The sequence below is a fragment of the Opisthocomus hoazin genome, chromosome 21 (genome assembly GCF_030867145.1).
Source record: "Opisthocomus hoazin isolate bOpiHoa1 chromosome 21, bOpiHoa1.hap1, whole genome shotgun sequence".
In the NCBI taxonomy this organism is placed as follows: domain Eukaryota; kingdom Metazoa; phylum Chordata; class Aves; order Opisthocomiformes; family Opisthocomidae; genus Opisthocomus; species Opisthocomus hoazin.
Window position 1 is genome coordinate 1,584,353 of NC_134434.1, and position 17,116 is coordinate 1,601,468.

Consider the following 17,116-nt stretch of genomic DNA (forward strand, 5'->3'; position numbering starts at 1 on the left):
AGCTACTTCAGTGAGATTTGGTAAAAGACTTAATATATTTTAAAACCTACCTTTATAGAAGTCTTAGATTTAACAGTATTGTGGATGAAGTCACAACACCTAAACCTTCCTAACAATCAAAATAGAAAGATGATTAAAAAAAGGCAAGTTGTGTCCACAGTCACAACCTTGCTCACCAGCAGTGCTATCATGGGACAAACTGTTCAGTAACACAAGGCTGTCAAGTCTACAAATGTGATTAAGCGCTGCCCTCTAGTGCACCCACCAGCCAGTTTCAGCATCTAGACTGCTAAAGTTCAACACAAATCTCAGTCCCAGCCAGATTTTAGCTAGGTTTGTTGGTAACAGACGAATCCTACACCGAGGAACTTAATAAAGTGTGCTTATGATTTAATTTTACTCTTCCATATTAGGGTCTTTAGGTTTAGCACTGCAATAAGGAGTCATTTTAACACCTCCACAGCATATTCTGCTTTTTTCTCTGGTTTGTGAAAGTTCTCATCTTACAATTAATCACTGGCAAAGCCATTTTAAAAATACAGAAAACACAATATTCTATTTTTAAAAACAGTACAAGTATTTAACAACAAGCTCGTATCTTTGACATTTTTGATAGGGTTCTAGAATTAGCTTTTTCTCATGCTCAAGAGTACCTCTTTTGTAATGCCACTTTCACTGAAGGCTTAAAGACTTCACTACTCATTACTGGAGCACCTTGACTCTCTTGACGTTACTGCCCAAAAAGCTCCCTCATGCGAAGTGGACAGACATAGTAGTCACAATTTATTCTCAAAGTGGGGTTTTTGTTGTAGCAGATTCTCATTCAACTTATGGTTCATGTATTTAAAAAGTAAGAGGTGGCCACTTCAGGAACAAAGCAATCAGAGGTGTGGTATTTGGCATCAGATGAAGAACCATTAACAACATCTGTAAAGCAGTCCTTGCTAGGCAACCCTAATGGTATCAGAATTTCACAATTCATTTAAAAACCAAGTATGAAGTGATGCTCGGGAAGCTTTGCTTTCACAGAAACATAAGAACGACATCTTCCTTAGGAATTAAAACCACATTACACGCAGTTGTAAAAAAACCACAGGAGGCAGTAAGCACAACTGAGGGTGCTGTTTCCCACTGTTGGATTTAGGCTATCTTTAAGCTATAGCTGGCCCATTAAGTTGAGCCGAACTACAACGCCTGCATCAACAGGGTTTCAAGATAGTTTGCTCCTCCAGTCACCAAAATGCTGTTTCCAACCCATTCTCGCATGAACCCGGCTGATGGAAAACCTCAAGCTAAATGCACGGAGCGGAGGTTACAGCTTACACAAAACTAAAGTCTTCTGTTTCAGCACTGGAATACTTCATATGCTCATAATAACTAAAGACATTTAAGTGCTTCTTGAAGGTATTAGCTCGAACACCAGCCATTAAAATCTATTTAGTCATTTGCTTACACCAAACATTGGAAAAAGTTGAAACAACTTGCCTGGAAACTTCTCAGGTACATTTATTAAGGCAGAACATTCAAAACCACATATGTTACATTACTATTTTTGAACTTCCATATAAAATTAAAAAAAAACTTCTTTGATTTTGTCAGCATACTTGTATCTGCAGGTTCCACCACCTGGGGAAAAATCAGTACAGAGAATTTCGTTAGTATCTTCCAAATATTTAGCCATCTTAAAATTTCATGCAAGCTTAACATGCAGAAGACTTATCTGCTTCCAGTCTCAGTAAGTTTAGCTTCCAATCATTAACACGTTTTGGGTCAAACAGAACTACTGTACTACTGTGAAGGCTACAGGTCTTGCCAGTTTCCCAAGAGAAGGTTAAAGTGTACAATAAAATCATCTGCACACAAGCTACGCTTTAAACTTCAGTAATTTATGTAATCTACATATGAAATTATGCACACTCACGTGGGCTCACTTACATGACTTCATAGCAAGATCAAGCCAAGTATCTGCCATCCTACAGCTGTTTTTAACACTGCCTATGAGTTTGATTTAAATATATTCAGATTTTTAAAACTGCTCTCAACAGGACTGAGCAGCAGTTTAGTTGAACTATCAACTCCCTGCAAGAGTATCATTAGAAAAGCTGAGACTGACAAGACAAGCCTGACTCTTGCCCGTCATGTGGAGCCTACTACGTGAGTGATGCAGACAGAATACTGCGTAATCTGAAACTGGTAAGAATTTCTTGTCACCATCTGTAAAGAGGTGGAGGTAGCAAATGAAAATAAGGTTCCTTAAGGCAATGTTGTCAGGAGTTCTAATGCTATGTTTACCCCAGTTACTGGTCCATTGTCTCCTGTATCTTCTTTTAAAAATCTGAATAATGTTTCAGCCTGAAAAATAAAAAGTTGATATTTAAAACTTTTCAGTAACCTGTTGAGTGAACAACACAAAACAGCAACAATTATTCAGCAGTGTTGCTTAGAGTATTCTTAGCTAATCTGAAACACAGGCATAGCAAAAGACAGCAATCATCCACATGCCAGATTTACTTGAAGTGACATTATAATATGTAGTTCAAGTTCAAATGAAGGATGCATCACAACATTTATTCACATTTTTAGACTTGCTTGGGAGTCTTTTTGTAAATTCTCCCTGTCAGACTTCATAAATCATTAAAATCTCACACCAAAAATACAACGTTTTTCAAGTATCACAAAGTTATTTAGCTTAAAAAAAGAAACAATCCTCCTGTGAGTTATTATCGCTCCTTACCTCGACCACACCAGCAGAAAAAAAGAAACACCACCTCTCCAGTCTCACAAACATCAACCACTGAGTTCTAGTTCCACGTTAAAACTAGGATTTTAGAATCTAATTGCCAGCTGGTGATGTCCTCACAATAAACCATGAATTCTTGCCATATGCACTATCCAGCACATGCAGCAATGCTTCAAACCTCGATGAGCCAGAACACTGATCACAGGACCACAGCATGGCTGAGGCTGGGAGGGATCCCTGGAGGCCACCACCTGGTCCAACCCCCCCTGCCCCAACACAGGGCCACCCAGACAGCTGCCCTGGACCACATCCAGCCGGCTTTGGAGTATCTCCAAGGACGGAGTCTCCACAACCTGCCTGAGTAACCCGTGCCAGCACTGAGTCACCCTCTCTCCAAAGATGCTATTCACCCTGCCTTTACAACTAGAACAAACCCATGCCAGATTACACTGGCATGTTAGCACTGAAGCACAGATCTTTTAATCCTCTGAATGACTTTTTTTTTAATGTAGAGAGCACCCAGTATCTGACTTTTTACATACTAGTTACCTTTTAAAAAGGACAATGACGGTTTTGACAGGGATGTCTCCAGCAATGTAGATTTCATAATCAGACAATAAACAAGGCTCATTCTCCAGAAAGGAAAGCCAGATCCACACTCACAGGTGAAATTCAGATCACAAAGTCAAACCCTATAATTTACCAGTAATCTGCCCCATCTTACAGAATATAAGCACGTTATCCAGAATTAACAAACCTAACTTAGTACATACCTAAATAACAAAGCTTTGCCTTTGTTGTTTCCTATAGAGAAAAAACCACTTCTGGGAGAAAAGTCCATAGACTGAGCAAGGTAAATCTGTTTTCTTCTGAACACTGGGAAGTTTGAGAATACAGTATATGAAGGAATGTGTACCTATTGAGAAATAGGTCATTAGTTATAACAATTAGGAAAAAGCCACTAAAATTCAAATTAAAGTACAAATTTAAAACTGAAGGTCAATGTTAAGTTCAAATGTTCAGTTATATTCCTATCTTACACCACTCTATAATAGAGTGTTCTACTGGAGAAAAGGTGCAGGAAACACTATGAAGCCAGTTATTGCAACTCATTTATTTTTAAGTAATTACATCTAAGCACTAAAAATAGGCTTCCAAACCTTCAGATTAATTCAATAGTTTCACTGTTGGCCAGAATTCTGACAAGGCTGGCAAAATTTTGAATGAGCTAGGAAAAACATGACATACTAAGACCATTACAGTTAACTGCTGCTGAAAATTCACGTTTGCTGCTGCGTTTTATTTACAGAACTGAAATCAGGGTATTTTTAAAAAGGAAAACCAAAAAGTGAACTAGACCGTAAGATGTTACTTTCAGAACAACTTCCCTGAAGAAAAAAAAGATTTCCTTATAAATGTACAGTATCTTAGGCATGTCCTGACCTGCTCGGTCTAGCAGATTTTGCAGTATACTTCTCTGCTCAATATCAGTTTTATTATGCCACCAGGAACATTTTTGATCAAGATAAAAACAAACTTGTACTAAAGAAGCTGAACATACCAATTTGACAGCCTCATCAGTTTCACGGGAAGCCACTGCCAAAATTTCTGTGGTGGGATTGAAGGTCACACACGTAGCAGATGTAACCAGGTTCATTATGGCTTTAACTGGTTTTGGGTGGTTTTCTTTAAGACAGACATCGGTAGTATACAAATTTACAACTCCAGAAGCTGAACTGAAAAAAGAAATTAACAAAGAGTATAGCAAGAAGCAGCACTTACAGTACATGTTACCTTGTTATCTACAGCCACCATTCAACTGCAAATGTAATTTCCAATTACTTACTGGAGCTTGAAATGCTAGTTTGTTTGGAGCTTGATTTTGGAGTTTGTAACAGTATTTAGTGCAGAGGTTTTGTTTGGGGTTTTTTTATTTGTATGTAAAGAGACACACTTAACTGTGGAGAGCCTTGATAAGCCCATCTCTTACGTAAGATGAATTCAAAGCAATGAGAGCTTGGTACCAAAAGATTCTGAAATAGTTTCAAGCTTTTGGGGTGGGGTTTTTTTTTTTAATACCCTGTATAGTAAGTCCACTTCAAAATCCTCTTCTACAGTGGGCTAAGAAAATGCATGCTGTACTTAAGTATTTGCTAGTCTCATTTAAAAGAATTGATACACTAGCTGAAGTTGCATCTCCATGAGTATACTTGGAGAAATACTTCCAAGCTTGTGGCTTTGAGTTGAGGCATCATTTCAAATGCTAACATGCCATCTTGAAGAAGCCAAATTAAGAGTATAGGAAAGAACTAAAATAGGGTGAAGATGTTTTGTACTATAGAATTTGCGATTTCAGTCAGTGTGATTTCAAAATTAACTGCTAAATCCATCTACGGCAACAGTAATAAATTAGGAGTGATACTGGTATTAAGTGTGTTCTGGTTATTTTCTATATACACAAAACAAATTACATTACCAGAAATCAGGCAATATTCAGCTATCCACCTCTACTCTAGCCTTCTTAAAGCCAAACTTATTCCATCTTCCGACACCCTCAACAGCCACCAATAAGTTTACTGAAGAGCTTCAAACTGAGATAGAAAGAATTTGTCAAATTTAAGTCACTTACCCACATGCCACATACTGGTTATTTCTTGAAAGAGCGATGCACTTTCCTTCCAAAGAACCTTCATCTTCAAATTTGTGTAGACACTTCCTGCTTCTCACATCCCAAATGAAAACTTCGCCTTCCTCTGGTTGCAGGATAAAGTAGATTATAGAGACCACATACACACAACACATTGTTTATTTTTTTAAAATAAATATCATTAGATGACAACTATTAGCTCACTTATAACTACCAAACATAGGGTATTTTTAAAAAAGCAACTAAAGGCATACTAAAGTAGTTAACTCCATTCTTTAACAATTGATCACTTGGTTGTATTTTTAAGACAGATACTGGCACAAAGTCTTTTAATTATCCTTGTGAAACAATAAATTACTTGTAAAAACTTAACTGTAAAAACTGTAATTTAACTGGAATTATGATTAGCACTATTAGAGAGAATACTTACTTGAATAACTATATATTTTACTGCTATCTGGAGTGAAAGCAGATGCACCGCATCTTCCATTTACCTTCATAGTGCTTACGAGTTCCTTTGTCTATAGGATGAAGAACAATAATGGTGACAATGCATCTGCCAAGATATCTGTAGGAGAGTTGTTTCCATACTCCTGTCCCACAAAAATCTAAAGTTAGCTACACTGACATTAAAAGACCAGCATCAATATGTTCAGTGCCTACAGACCAGAGCACAAGCTGATGCTCATGAGTCCATGATCAATTTATTATTGCACATCTACAGCCGGTTCAACAAACACTCATTTGCTCCCTCGCTGAAGGGTCTTCATTATGTAGCAGAACTGAACCTTCTTTCTAAAATGTGTTTTTCCCAGTAAAAGTTTAAAACAAATCCAGCTGCCATCACATGGCTTTTTAAAATTTAACAGAAAAAATTCTGTGTGCATTATGAATCACAGTAAATGGCATGATTCACGAACATGGTACACCAGCATGCACTCGCGCTATTCCCAAAAAAGCAGTCCTATATTTCTTCCACCCTCAGATGTCTGTTTCCATGCTGAGGCAATTCCTTTTGCCAGCACAGCGTTCGTGCCATCAGCTGAAATACAGCACTGACATACGACTTTTTCCAGTGACAGCTTAAAAACCCACGAAACTCTGGCCTTGGCTCCACCAGTTTGAAAGAGAACTGTATAGGCTGAAAAACATTCTCAGACACCCCAAAATAATTTTCTAGAGCTATAATTAGTTGGATCAGCAGCTCATTTTTGAAGGCTGTCACAGCATGTGTCATACCTTTGCTTCAACTGAAAGCTAGATTGATTTTCAGATAAAATATAAGCCAGCAGACCCAAAAGCAAAAAGGTACCAAGAAACTGAAGCTACAGGAACCATGAAGAGAAACTACCTTCATTGACAACAGGTGAAGGTAACCAGACGTTCCAGTTAAAAGCATAAATGATCCATCTGGAGAGATTTCGAAGTTTCTGAGAAATCTTTCCTCCACACCTTCAAAAAAAGATTCAGAACTTCAAACTGGCATAATTTATTCTTTTTCCTCAACATTCAGAGGTAGTATGAGTATTAATAAGACTTGACTCCACTCGACTTTTCATTTCTGTTATACGCTGTCACAGTAAAGCTACAACTCAACCTTGTTTATGTGTGACAATTAACCTGTAATATCCCAGACAAACTAAAGCTACAGGTACTCGACTAAAGATCCCTGAGGACAAGTTAAAAATGCTACCTCCAACAACGGACTGCACTTCCTTTCAAAGCAAACTCATATGCCATCTCTATTTGGGACAGTTTCAATTATGCCAAGACACTTAAAGCACTATAAAACATACCTCTTACTCTCTGTATAGGAATAATACTTCCACTCATCATGTCATAGACAAAGAACATTTTGTGGTGAGTACCAGTGGCTATAACTTGTTCTCCATCAACACTGAAACAAGCCTTATAGATCGGAAAACTTTCTAAATAGATGCTCTGTATTCTTGGATTCCTTATACCATCAACCTTCAAAAAAACAGATTACCACGTTAAGGAACATGCCAAATACTTTTACATAGAAAATTCGTATCAACTATCCAGTACAAGAGACTTAGAACAGTCAGAGGTACACTAATTTGAAACATTAATATCTTCCTCCCTTCTCTATCCACAAACCTGGCTCTTGGCTCCTCACACGATGTATCAGTTACTCCCAGCCTTCCTGCACATACTTCACACCTCTTACCCTTCTCTGTCATGCCCATGCTTTGTCCAAATAACCCCTTCTACTGCGCTTTTCTAAATGGAAACATTTGCTTTGCATTGTTCTTTCCTGCAGCCCTGTGGGAGTGTCAAATTCAACTTGTGTCTTTGACCATTTCACTGGTACTGGACCATGCTGAAATTTTCTAAACAGAGTTATGATCTTTGGTTTTCAGAGGAGCAGGGCAGGAGTGTCCCAGGATAAGTAGCTTCCTGCTGCAGTACAGTCTATCCCCAGAACGATTTCACAGCAATATTACAGTTTTAAATGAAACTGGACTGCTCCCCACACATAAGCTTTACAAACAATTTCAGAAAAAAAATCTCATTAGTCCTCATCACTGCAAACCTTAGAACCAAACATTTCTAAAAACAGATCTTCAGCCAAAAAACCTGACACAACTAAGTGTGCCTATACTCTGCAAGTGGTTGATATGAAGTCACAGATCAAAACTTCTTCCAACAAGATGCCTTCAGCCAAGCAAATTCCATTGTAAGCCCAGACATTACAACCCCTGTGAGCACACAATCACAGAAAGAGAGAACAGAAAGTCCATCATTCCAGGCTATCTCAAGGTATGCTTATAAACAAAAGATTCCGTATCAGTAGCCATTTACACAGTATAGATTGAAATTCTTCACCTGAAAGAGTGACACAGATCGGTCATGTCCAGCAGCCATGACTACTTGAGCCAAAGGATGAAACTGCACAGTTGCCAGTTTTCCATTAGCAAAACGTTCCTGATTAGCAGGCAAGCAGGTGCTCATCTAGAAAAAAGACCAAGCAGTTTAAAAAAAAATACAAATTAAATGTTTTTGCTTATTTTGATGAACAGCTAATTTAATTGCTCTTCATTCTACAAGAGCAAGATCTCAAACCCTATGATGAACTTTCAGATAGCACGACAAACAGAACACAGCCACAGTAAGTTCAGTAAGTTGCTTCAAAGCAGCAGCACAGACGTAAGACAAACTGGCTAGCCCTTCTGCTTCGAAATTAACAGTCTATGTAAGACTAGTGGCATTCTGACTCATCTGAAATAGCTGTGGAGAAGAGCGTGCAAGACAGACTCATTTAAGGCTGTTGCTTCTCAACCATTTCAGTGGCCTCAAAGCTGCAGGAGAACTCCATTCTTCCCATGCAAAAATTAAAAACCCACTACAAGATTCTACTTTAGAGTATATAAAATAATTCTCATGTCAAACAATGATCTGTTTGTTTCATGCTTTCATGATGTGAACTACACAATTTGTACAACTGTTTATTCGTCAGAATTTCCAGTTACAGAAACAAAGAAGAAATTCATACGATCATTAATTTTACTGCCCAACGAGCCACAAAGAAGTCAAAGTGTGCACATGCGTTAAACAGAGGTGGAAAGACAGGCTCGCCTTTACCTTCAAAATACCTCTTGGCAGGGACTCTGAGTGTGATATGAAATTGCCAGTCCTGCACAGAAGATCATCATCTTCATCACTGTCACCTAATAAAGACAAAGCACATTGAGAAGGCTAATTCCACAAACATTCCCACATCAACACCTACAAATTCCTTGAAGAAACAAACTAAATCAAAGCACACTGAATAAAGGAATAAGGCTGACTTATCCAGCATATTATGACACTACTGAAAACGAGCACACATCAAAAATAATTATTTTCTAAGAAGCTGGATAGAGAAACACAGAAAAGCTTATTAGAATAGTAATGGATTTATTTACTATCACTTGCAGTCTTTTTGGATTTCTTCCTGTTTTCTAAATCAGCCCAGGCAGGAACTCCTCCCATAGCTCGCTGAAACCTAGCAAGGGAAGGGTGAGAGAGGAAGAAAAAAAAACTTTTTTGATAAAATAATTTCCTGCTACGTGTTAAGTACTTACAAGAGATACAATTTTGCAAGGTTACTTGCACTTAGAACACTATGCGAGTTTTTAAAAAATTCACTCAGCTTTCTGTGTTTTGCCAACTTCCTGAACATGAAACCAAAGCAAAATTGATACCAAATATTAAAGCACTGTTCTTTGGAGTGATATATGCTAATAGCAAGAGAACACAAACACATCTAAAGTTCAGCATTACTATCTGACTACTTTAACATTAAAGCTCATTCTTATACACCCCACTACCTTAGCATCTTCCATCTCCCGTTTACAAAGCAATCACAGAATCACAGAATAGTAGGGGTTGGAAGGGACCTCTGTGGGTCATCTAGTCCAACCCTCCTGCCGAAGCAGGGTCACCACTATAAAGCAATGTACCACTATAAAAAAATCCTGGTATAACTTCCTAGCAGACAAATTAGTTTGTGCAACTCTACTACAACAAGTATTGAGCAAATTAGTCTAGACAATGATGATGTGCATTTTATTTACTACTCCTAGAATTCTTTTGGATTTAAAAATACTGCAAAGAGCATAGAAGGGACTAGCTTTAAACAGGCCACACGAATGCAGTGGGTAAAGAGGAAAGTGACTTTGAATGTCACTTTCTTACTGTATATCTTATCTCATCTTTAAAAAGTTAGCCACAAAACTCTAATGAAACTCACTGTTCTTCAAGTCGTCTTTTTAGGTTTTTCTTCGTAAGGATCTTCTCAGCATCACTCTTCATGAAATCTCTCCTAAACCTATGGGTCATATCGACACTAGAAGGGAAAAGACACACAGAACGTGAAGATCATTCAACCTCAAGCCACTTACAATCGCTCTTCAGCGCGACGCGTAATTCCTACCTGCAAGCTTCAACTTACTCTTCCTCAGCTTCATCATCTTCATCCACCCAGGCCGGCTTTTTAGACGACAATTCGCCTTTCGCTTGATTTTCTACTTCGGAACCACTGGAGTCTTTCCGGAGACTCCTCCTCTTCGCAGCATGAGGCTGAAAACCAAACAGGGCAGTTCAGCCCAGGCACGACGGCGGGGAGCAGGCAGGGGCACGGAGCCGCAGCCCGCGACCGCAGAACGCGCCGCCTCCCCGCGCTCCCGGGCCTCGGCAGAGGCGGCGGGGCAGAGGCCGCCCGCCGGGCCCCGGGCCCTACCCGCGGGGGGCCGGCCAGCCGCCGCAGCAGCTCGTCCTCCTCCACGCGGAGGCTGTCGCCGAACACCAGCTCCTCCAGCTCCCGATCGGTGCCCGACGTGCGGGACAGCGCCTTCAGGTGCCGGGCGCGGCGAGCCGCCTCCGCCGCCTGCCCCGCCGCCTCCGCCGCCTGCCCCGCCGCCTCCGCCGCCGCCTCCGCGCGCGGCTGCGGCTGCTTCGCTGTCCTCTTCGCTTTCCTCGTCTTCCCCGTTTTGTCATGCGTCTTCATTTTCTTCTTAATCATCTTCGTTTTACTCTTCATCGCCTTCATGGTCTTTTTCTTCGCGGCCGGGCCCGGGCCAGGCGCCGCCGCAGGCCTCATCGCTCCTCGCGCCGCCACCGCCCACCGGAACCGGAACGCGTGCTCGGTGTCCCCGTGACCCCCCTCCTTATATGGCCTTCCTCGCCCCGCCCATCGAGCTTGATAGGCTCCCGCGGCTGCCTCTCCTCGGCCCACGTGGCCCGGCCGCGTCCCCCCGGCCGCAGGGCGCTGTCACGTGATCTCCTTTCTTTGCCTTCTTTTCCCCCTTCCCTCCCCCCTCCCACCCCGCGTTCCACGTGACGCGGCCCACGGCTGGGCCGCTCCATTACGCGCCCAGGGGGGTCCCGCTACCCGCGTGACAATGAGCGCCGCCCACCGGCGGCCCAGCGGCCGCTCCACGCGTGTCACCACCCACCGAAAAGCAAAATGAGCCGCGGTGGGGCTGCTTTTGTCCCTCAGCCTCTGCCCCGCCGCTGATATCCCCCCCCTTTTCCCGAATGGTTTCCCCCGATGGGGGTACGGCGAGCGAGGAAGCCCCAAACAGCTGGGAGCCCAATGAGGGCGCGCGGTGGGCCGGGCGCCGCGCCTGCGCAGAGGTGTTATGCTAATGTTGTTGATATTCCGGCGCAGGGAGTTGGGTTTCTTTCTCCGGCTGAGGGAGAGGCTGAACTTCGCAGGCCGCCTCCTGCCCCGCCGGGCCCGGCCCCTCGCAGGGGGAGGCGGCAGGCGGAGGGGGCCGAGCCGAGGGGAGGGGGCAGAAGCAGCGGGCGTCTCTTGCCCATGAGGGCCTGATGGAAAACACAAAGGACCTGGTGAGTACCACAGCCCGGGGAGGCGGCAGTAGCCGCGGCGGGGGCTGCCCCGCTGAGGGGGCTCGCGGGGCCTGAGGGAATCGGGGTGGGGAGGGCAGTGGGGCTGGGGGCTGAGCGGACCCCCCTCGGCCGCCGCACCTGTGCGGGAGGGGAGCAGCCCCGGCACCCTGCGGCTTTTGGGGGGCGAGGAGGGGGGCGGCTCTGCGGGGAGGGCGGGGGTGTTGCTGCCAGCCGGGGGCGGGGGGCTCCTCCGTGCCTTCCCCCCCCCCCGCGGGGTGCGGAGCAGGACTGGCTCTCACCAAAAGTTGAGCTTGGGCAGCCCCGGGGAGTGTGCACAAGTTGAGCGGGGGCAGCCCGGGGCCGGGGGGCCCCCGGGGCCGTGCGGAGCCGTGGGTGGGGGCTGGCAGCGCCCCCGAGCCTGTCACCCGCGGGGGAGCCGCGACACGTGGAGGCGGGCAGCACCGGCTCCCCCTTTGTTGTGATCCCGGCTGCTGGCGGAGCCCTGCCCCCCCCCCCGCCTTCCCGGGCTGCCTTGGGGTGGGTTGTTGTTGGGTTTTTCGCTTCTTTCCCTGCTTCTCCTTCCTGCCGGCAGCCAGGATCGGTAGTGAAAACTTTCCGATTGTCTCCTACTGAGCGACCCGGCGTGCTCGGGTTTTCAGCAACTTCCTCTCGTAGTCAAAACCTTCAAGGTTTGGTTTGCCAGTCGCGCTCATTTTAAGTGCGGTAGAATATTTTTTAATGTTAGCACTTCAAAAGTTCAGGGTTCTTTGCATCCCATTCACCCCTCTATAGAATTTTTATGACTGTTTATATTGCGACTTTGCTCTTAATGTGAGGACCGGTAAACCCGTGAAACCAGTTTCACTTTCAGGTTGTTGCTGGAAATGTTTTAAAGCATAGCAATTTCTGTCCGGTGTGGCTTTAAAAAAAAAAAAAAAATCCTACTACAAAGGATATGCTGATGAAGGTAGAAAGTACTGCGTGTGAAAAAGTAATTAATCTTAAAATAACGATTTAGATTGTGGGTGGCACCCCTTGTGACTTTTCACATCTAAAACCAGTTGAAACAGAAAGCTGCAGGGCAGTCTTTTGTATTTTAAATTAAGATTATTCTGCAGGTTTGAGAACCTGCCTTTACTTATTTGTTTGTTGTCTTCATTTATAACAGTCTGATTTCGACTTGTAAGGAATGGAATAAAAAAGCTGTGCAAGTTTAATCTGGAACATTAAATGGTAACTAAAACAATACATTATTTTAAAAAAGCAATCAGCCTTCGTAGGTTAGTAGTCTTTACTTGTTGCATCTGCCTAGGGATCATTTTGAGGAAGCGTGTAATGTAAGATACAGAGTACTCTCGTATGTGGAAATTACTGTTTATGCCACAAGAGTAGTTTAGGTGTTGTTTTGAGAATGTGTAGGCTTGTGCACATGCACAAGGATTGTAGAGTGTAAGTAAGAATTTTTTTCATTGTGGTTCCCTAAAGAGCTAGACAACTGTGACGGTAATGAAAATATGTACAGAAGTTCCCTCCCATTGGCTTTCCTTTCTCTTACCTTCTGAAATTTGGTTTAATTTTGCAAGGCTTTTGATACCTTCTGCAAACTTCTACTGCATATCTTCATTTCTCAGGTAAGTCAGTACACTCTGGGCATGTGTGATACTTTGCTGAATCTGGCTGTGAGCACATGGAATGAACTCAGGTGTTGAAGACTTTGATTGTGGGTTGGTGTTGGTATTTTTGCCTTTAAAGTGCTTTTTTTTTAAATGGTAACACAGTGTTTAAAGTGAAATATTTGCCTCTTCCAGATACTCCTGTAAGGGCTTTGTAGAAACATAATGGAGTTTGTAACAGATTTTCAGTTTTCTCAAAACTCAGATATTTCACATGTTAATCATCACACACCCCCTCCAAAATTGCCTGCTAATTTGATATATTTTTTTATGAAAGAGTCTCCCCTCTTGTGTGAAACCCCCTGGGGAAGAGGCTATGGACAAAACCATTGGCAAACAGCAGAAACTGGCTTCAGACAAAATGCTGTCATTCATAGCAAATGAAGAGACAGGAAAAAACATTTCTGTAATTTTCCAGCAGAGATTTTACTTATAATAAGAGTGGAAGGCACATTTCCAGATAGAGGTGAGTTGCTTATATAAAAAAAGTAAGTTTGGTTGGTTCTGATTTCCAGGAATCCCAAGATGTTTAGCTTTGGGGTTTTTTTGTTTGTTTGTTTTTAATGAAAGCTGCAAGTATGTTTACTTTAAATTGGTACCATGTTTGAATTTTCTTTTTTGTTATGCTATGGGGCACAATTAGACTTCAGTTCCACAGGGGGCAAGCTAGTATTACTACAGTAAATTATTTTGGCCAGCTTACATGCAGAAGAGTTCTAATAAATTGGTTCCATCGTCTGGTTTCCTTAATGCTAACATCCAGAGCTAAAACTAAGCATGTAGCATAAAACATTAATGAACTTCTGAAAACAAAAGCTGTGCATCAAATTTAATACCAGCTTGGAAGTACACTATGGGAAATGCATGATCTGTCATGAATATGTGATTAAAATAAATGTGTCTTATCACAGACCCTTGCCTTGAAGGTTGTGGTGACCTCATTGTTGACCTTGGCCTCCAATACCATCTGTCCATACTTCTGCCATGTTTCTGGGGGTTAGATCTGAATATAGAAAGTGATGCCTATCTGTATAGGTGCTGGTAGGCCTTTGTTAAGCTGCAGCTCTTGTACTCAGAGCTCTGAATTGTTGCCTTTCTGAATTAAAGCACCAAATTGATTCAGCAGTAACAGCCATTTTGGGTAGTTTGAAACATTTCTGTGACTGTTCTGGATCATCCTCCTTTGGCCGGGATGCACTTACTTGGGGGCAAGAAGTTTGGTTACTTAATCACGGGGTATTTTTTGTAGCAAGTTTTCACCTTCGAACTTGTAAATTTTTCCATGACTTAAGCATAGTCTTCAAGACACTAAAGCAGTCTCCTGTGTAAGTATTTGATGTTTAATTTAACATTAAATGGTTTTATTTTGTGTTTTGGCCATGTATTGTTCACCCTTTGTGACCAGTTTTTTTATGCTCAAAGAGTCATTCCCGCCCTCAAAAACTGTATGCTATAATGTGCTGACAAATTCAACTGTATATACATAAGACTATACATTAAGAGAATGAGAAACTAGGGATTTTTTTGTATTTGTTTAGAATTACCTTCCTGCTTTTAGGGAAACCGGTTTCCTTAACTGTATTCTTTTATTGTACCGTTTGCCTTGTGTAATGGTTAATTAATTAAGAGTATTTCTTAAAAATACGTTGGTGCCAAGTATTCAGAGGGAGGAGGGGAAGAACAGGAAAATGGGAAGTTGGGCAGAATAAGAAAGCAGTTCTTAAGAGTTCCTTTCTCCACCCATCCCTTCAATAAGGAAAAGTATGCAGGAAAACCCCCAAGCAAATAGTCGTACAGGCTTATTTGCCAGTCCCGCTTACCCTAGACTTTGTACTGCTCTGTCTAAAAATCTTCCCTGGTGAGGAACCAGTAATCTCATTAAGAAAATAAGCTTTAGCCAGTACGTCTAAAAGTTTGTCTTGTTCTTTTGCTTGTGCATTGCTTCTGCTTAATGTACTATTAGACTCACTATTAGTGGTGGAGTTACTTAAGCTACTGCTCTTCTGGTATTAACCAGCTACTACAAGGTTCAACGTTTTATAGTAAGTGAGGCTTCCGCTCAAAGCATATTTTGCAGATAGGCAGGATGCTATTCCCTCACTTGTTAGAAGGCGAAGAACTCTGATCTGGTTCAGTTTTGAGGAGAAGACAATATCCTCAGCATGATTTTCAGTGCTAAATTCGTCGTCTAAGAGTAGGAAACGTTTTTCCCTGGTATGCCTATATTGTGAAACACGGATTGGGCTTACAGTGGTTGTAACTGCTAGATTTAGTTACTGCTGCCGTTAGTCTCTGGTAGCTTTTTTGAGTGAAGGACTGCATTCTCGGGGACAGTGTCTCAAAATTCAGTGGGAACACCTTGCAGGGTAAGAAGCTGTTCTTTGAGGCCTCCATTCGTAGAGGTCTTGTAGCTATTGTGGTTACGTGCTTCTCTGTCAGACAGACAAGGTGTTGCTGGTCAGCTGATACGGCACGCTGCTGCTCATCACTTGCAAGAGCTCTGCAGGAATTGCAGGCGGCTGCTGCTACTGAGGCAGCTGCTTTATCTCAGTTATGGTTCTGTCTGAGACATATATTCTCCTGCTTGTAAGGATGCTGGTTTTGACCTTGGAGTTCAGAGTTGTACCCCAGCTTTTTTCTGTTTCAGATCTTCTTTTGCAAAATCCATCCAACTTCTGCAGGAAGGGTTATCAGAGATTCCACATGTTGTTCACTTGTTTCTACAATATCTATTTCAACATGGGTTAAAAAGAATCTTAGTGGTGTTTATTATCAAAATAGAAATGTTTTGATCTGCTCTAGCAAAATTCCAGCGTAGGTATTTGCATATTGTCTTCCCTAGCTTCCACCTCCTTCTGTGCACAAAATACTTTGTATTTTTTCTGTTGCAGAACTGTACCTTTGCCAAGTCTCACAAAACATATTTAGAGTAATTTCCCCAGAATTACAATCCTGATTATAAATTAACATGAGAATGTCCTACATAAATTATCTGGCCAACCTGGTCAGCTTCCGGTAAAAGCTTGGGTAAAAAAGTTTTATAACAACTATTTTAAAACAATAAACAAAGCTGGGGTTTTGAATCACTCATAACTTGAACTGGGACAATTTGGCCAAATATAAAGTCAAAGGAAAGGTGATATGAGACTTGTTTTGACAGTGTGGTTATACTCAACAAACTTGATGATTGCTACTTAGGAACCTGTATAATGCTGAAGAATTATTTTCTTAGCAGAGGGCCCAGCTTTCCATATCGAAAATGAAAACGTCATTCTCACTGTGGATATTTTTGCAAAGAGGGCTTGGCAGCAGTATTGAAGTTCTAAGTGTATGTGATGCAAAAGAAGAATCAAAAGAAGAGCCAACTGTGCTGTTGTGGTATCTGCAATCGTAATCTTGCACCGTGCTTCAACTTGCCTAGAGCAGCCTGTCTTCCCTTCTGTGCCACTCGTCCTTCATTTTGCCTTCAGCCTCCCATTGCTTTTTTCACCTTCCCTTGGGGTGGGAGCGGTGCTGGCTATAGAGTTTCTCTGCTGTAGCGTTGGGATTTGGAGGGACTGGGAATGGGCTGCACCTCTCTTCCTTCTGAGCTGCCACTGCATTTCAGACCTCTGCCAGCAAAGCTCTGGGCAAAGCAGAACTGCCGTGTGCATCCACAGTTCTCCAGTCTGGAATGGAAAAGGGATATCCTGAGACTGC

General features: G+C 42.3%; 2 protein-coding genes across 10 annotated transcripts in view; one reads left to right on the plus strand and one right to left on the minus strand.

Moving 5' to 3' along the window:
- Positions 1 to 1,490: 1,490 nt before the first annotated feature.
- On the minus strand, positions 1,491 to 11,018 carry UTP18 (UTP18 small subunit processome component). Its single transcript, XM_075440819.1, has 14 exons — positions 10,633 to 11,018; positions 10,345 to 10,472; positions 10,144 to 10,239; positions 9,317 to 9,396; positions 8,994 to 9,079; positions 8,238 to 8,363; positions 7,184 to 7,358; positions 6,739 to 6,839; positions 5,818 to 5,908; positions 5,370 to 5,493; positions 4,302 to 4,476; positions 3,514 to 3,656; positions 2,293 to 2,352; positions 1,491 to 1,626 (listed from the first exon to the last, which is right to left on the minus strand). The coding sequence occupies exons 1-13, from the start codon at positions 10,990 to 10,992 to the stop codon at positions 2,328 to 2,330; spliced, it is 1,710 nt and encodes a 569-aa protein (XP_075296934.1). The 5' UTR covers positions 10,993 to 11,018; the 3' UTR covers positions 1,491 to 1,626; positions 2,293 to 2,327.
- A 530-nt stretch (positions 11,019 to 11,548) lies between these two features.
- Positions 11,549 to 17,116, plus strand: part of MBTD1 (mbt domain containing 1) — a 37,616-nt gene continuing 32,048 nt past the window's right edge. For 5 of the 9 annotated variants that reach the window (XM_075441081.1, XM_075441082.1, XM_075441083.1 and 2 more), the window contains exons 1-2: positions 11,549 to 11,744; positions 13,328 to 13,375. In XM_075441081.1, coding sequence (XP_075297196.1) covers positions 11,724 to 11,744; positions 13,328 to 13,375 — 69 coding nt within the window. In that variant the 5' untranslated portion in view covers positions 11,549 to 11,723. Of the gene's footprint in view, positions 11,745 to 13,327; positions 13,376 to 13,694; positions 13,884 to 17,116 lie in introns of all 9 variants that reach the window. The other 4 variants (XM_075441086.1, XM_075441087.1, XM_075441089.1 and 1 more) reach the window with 3 other exon arrangements.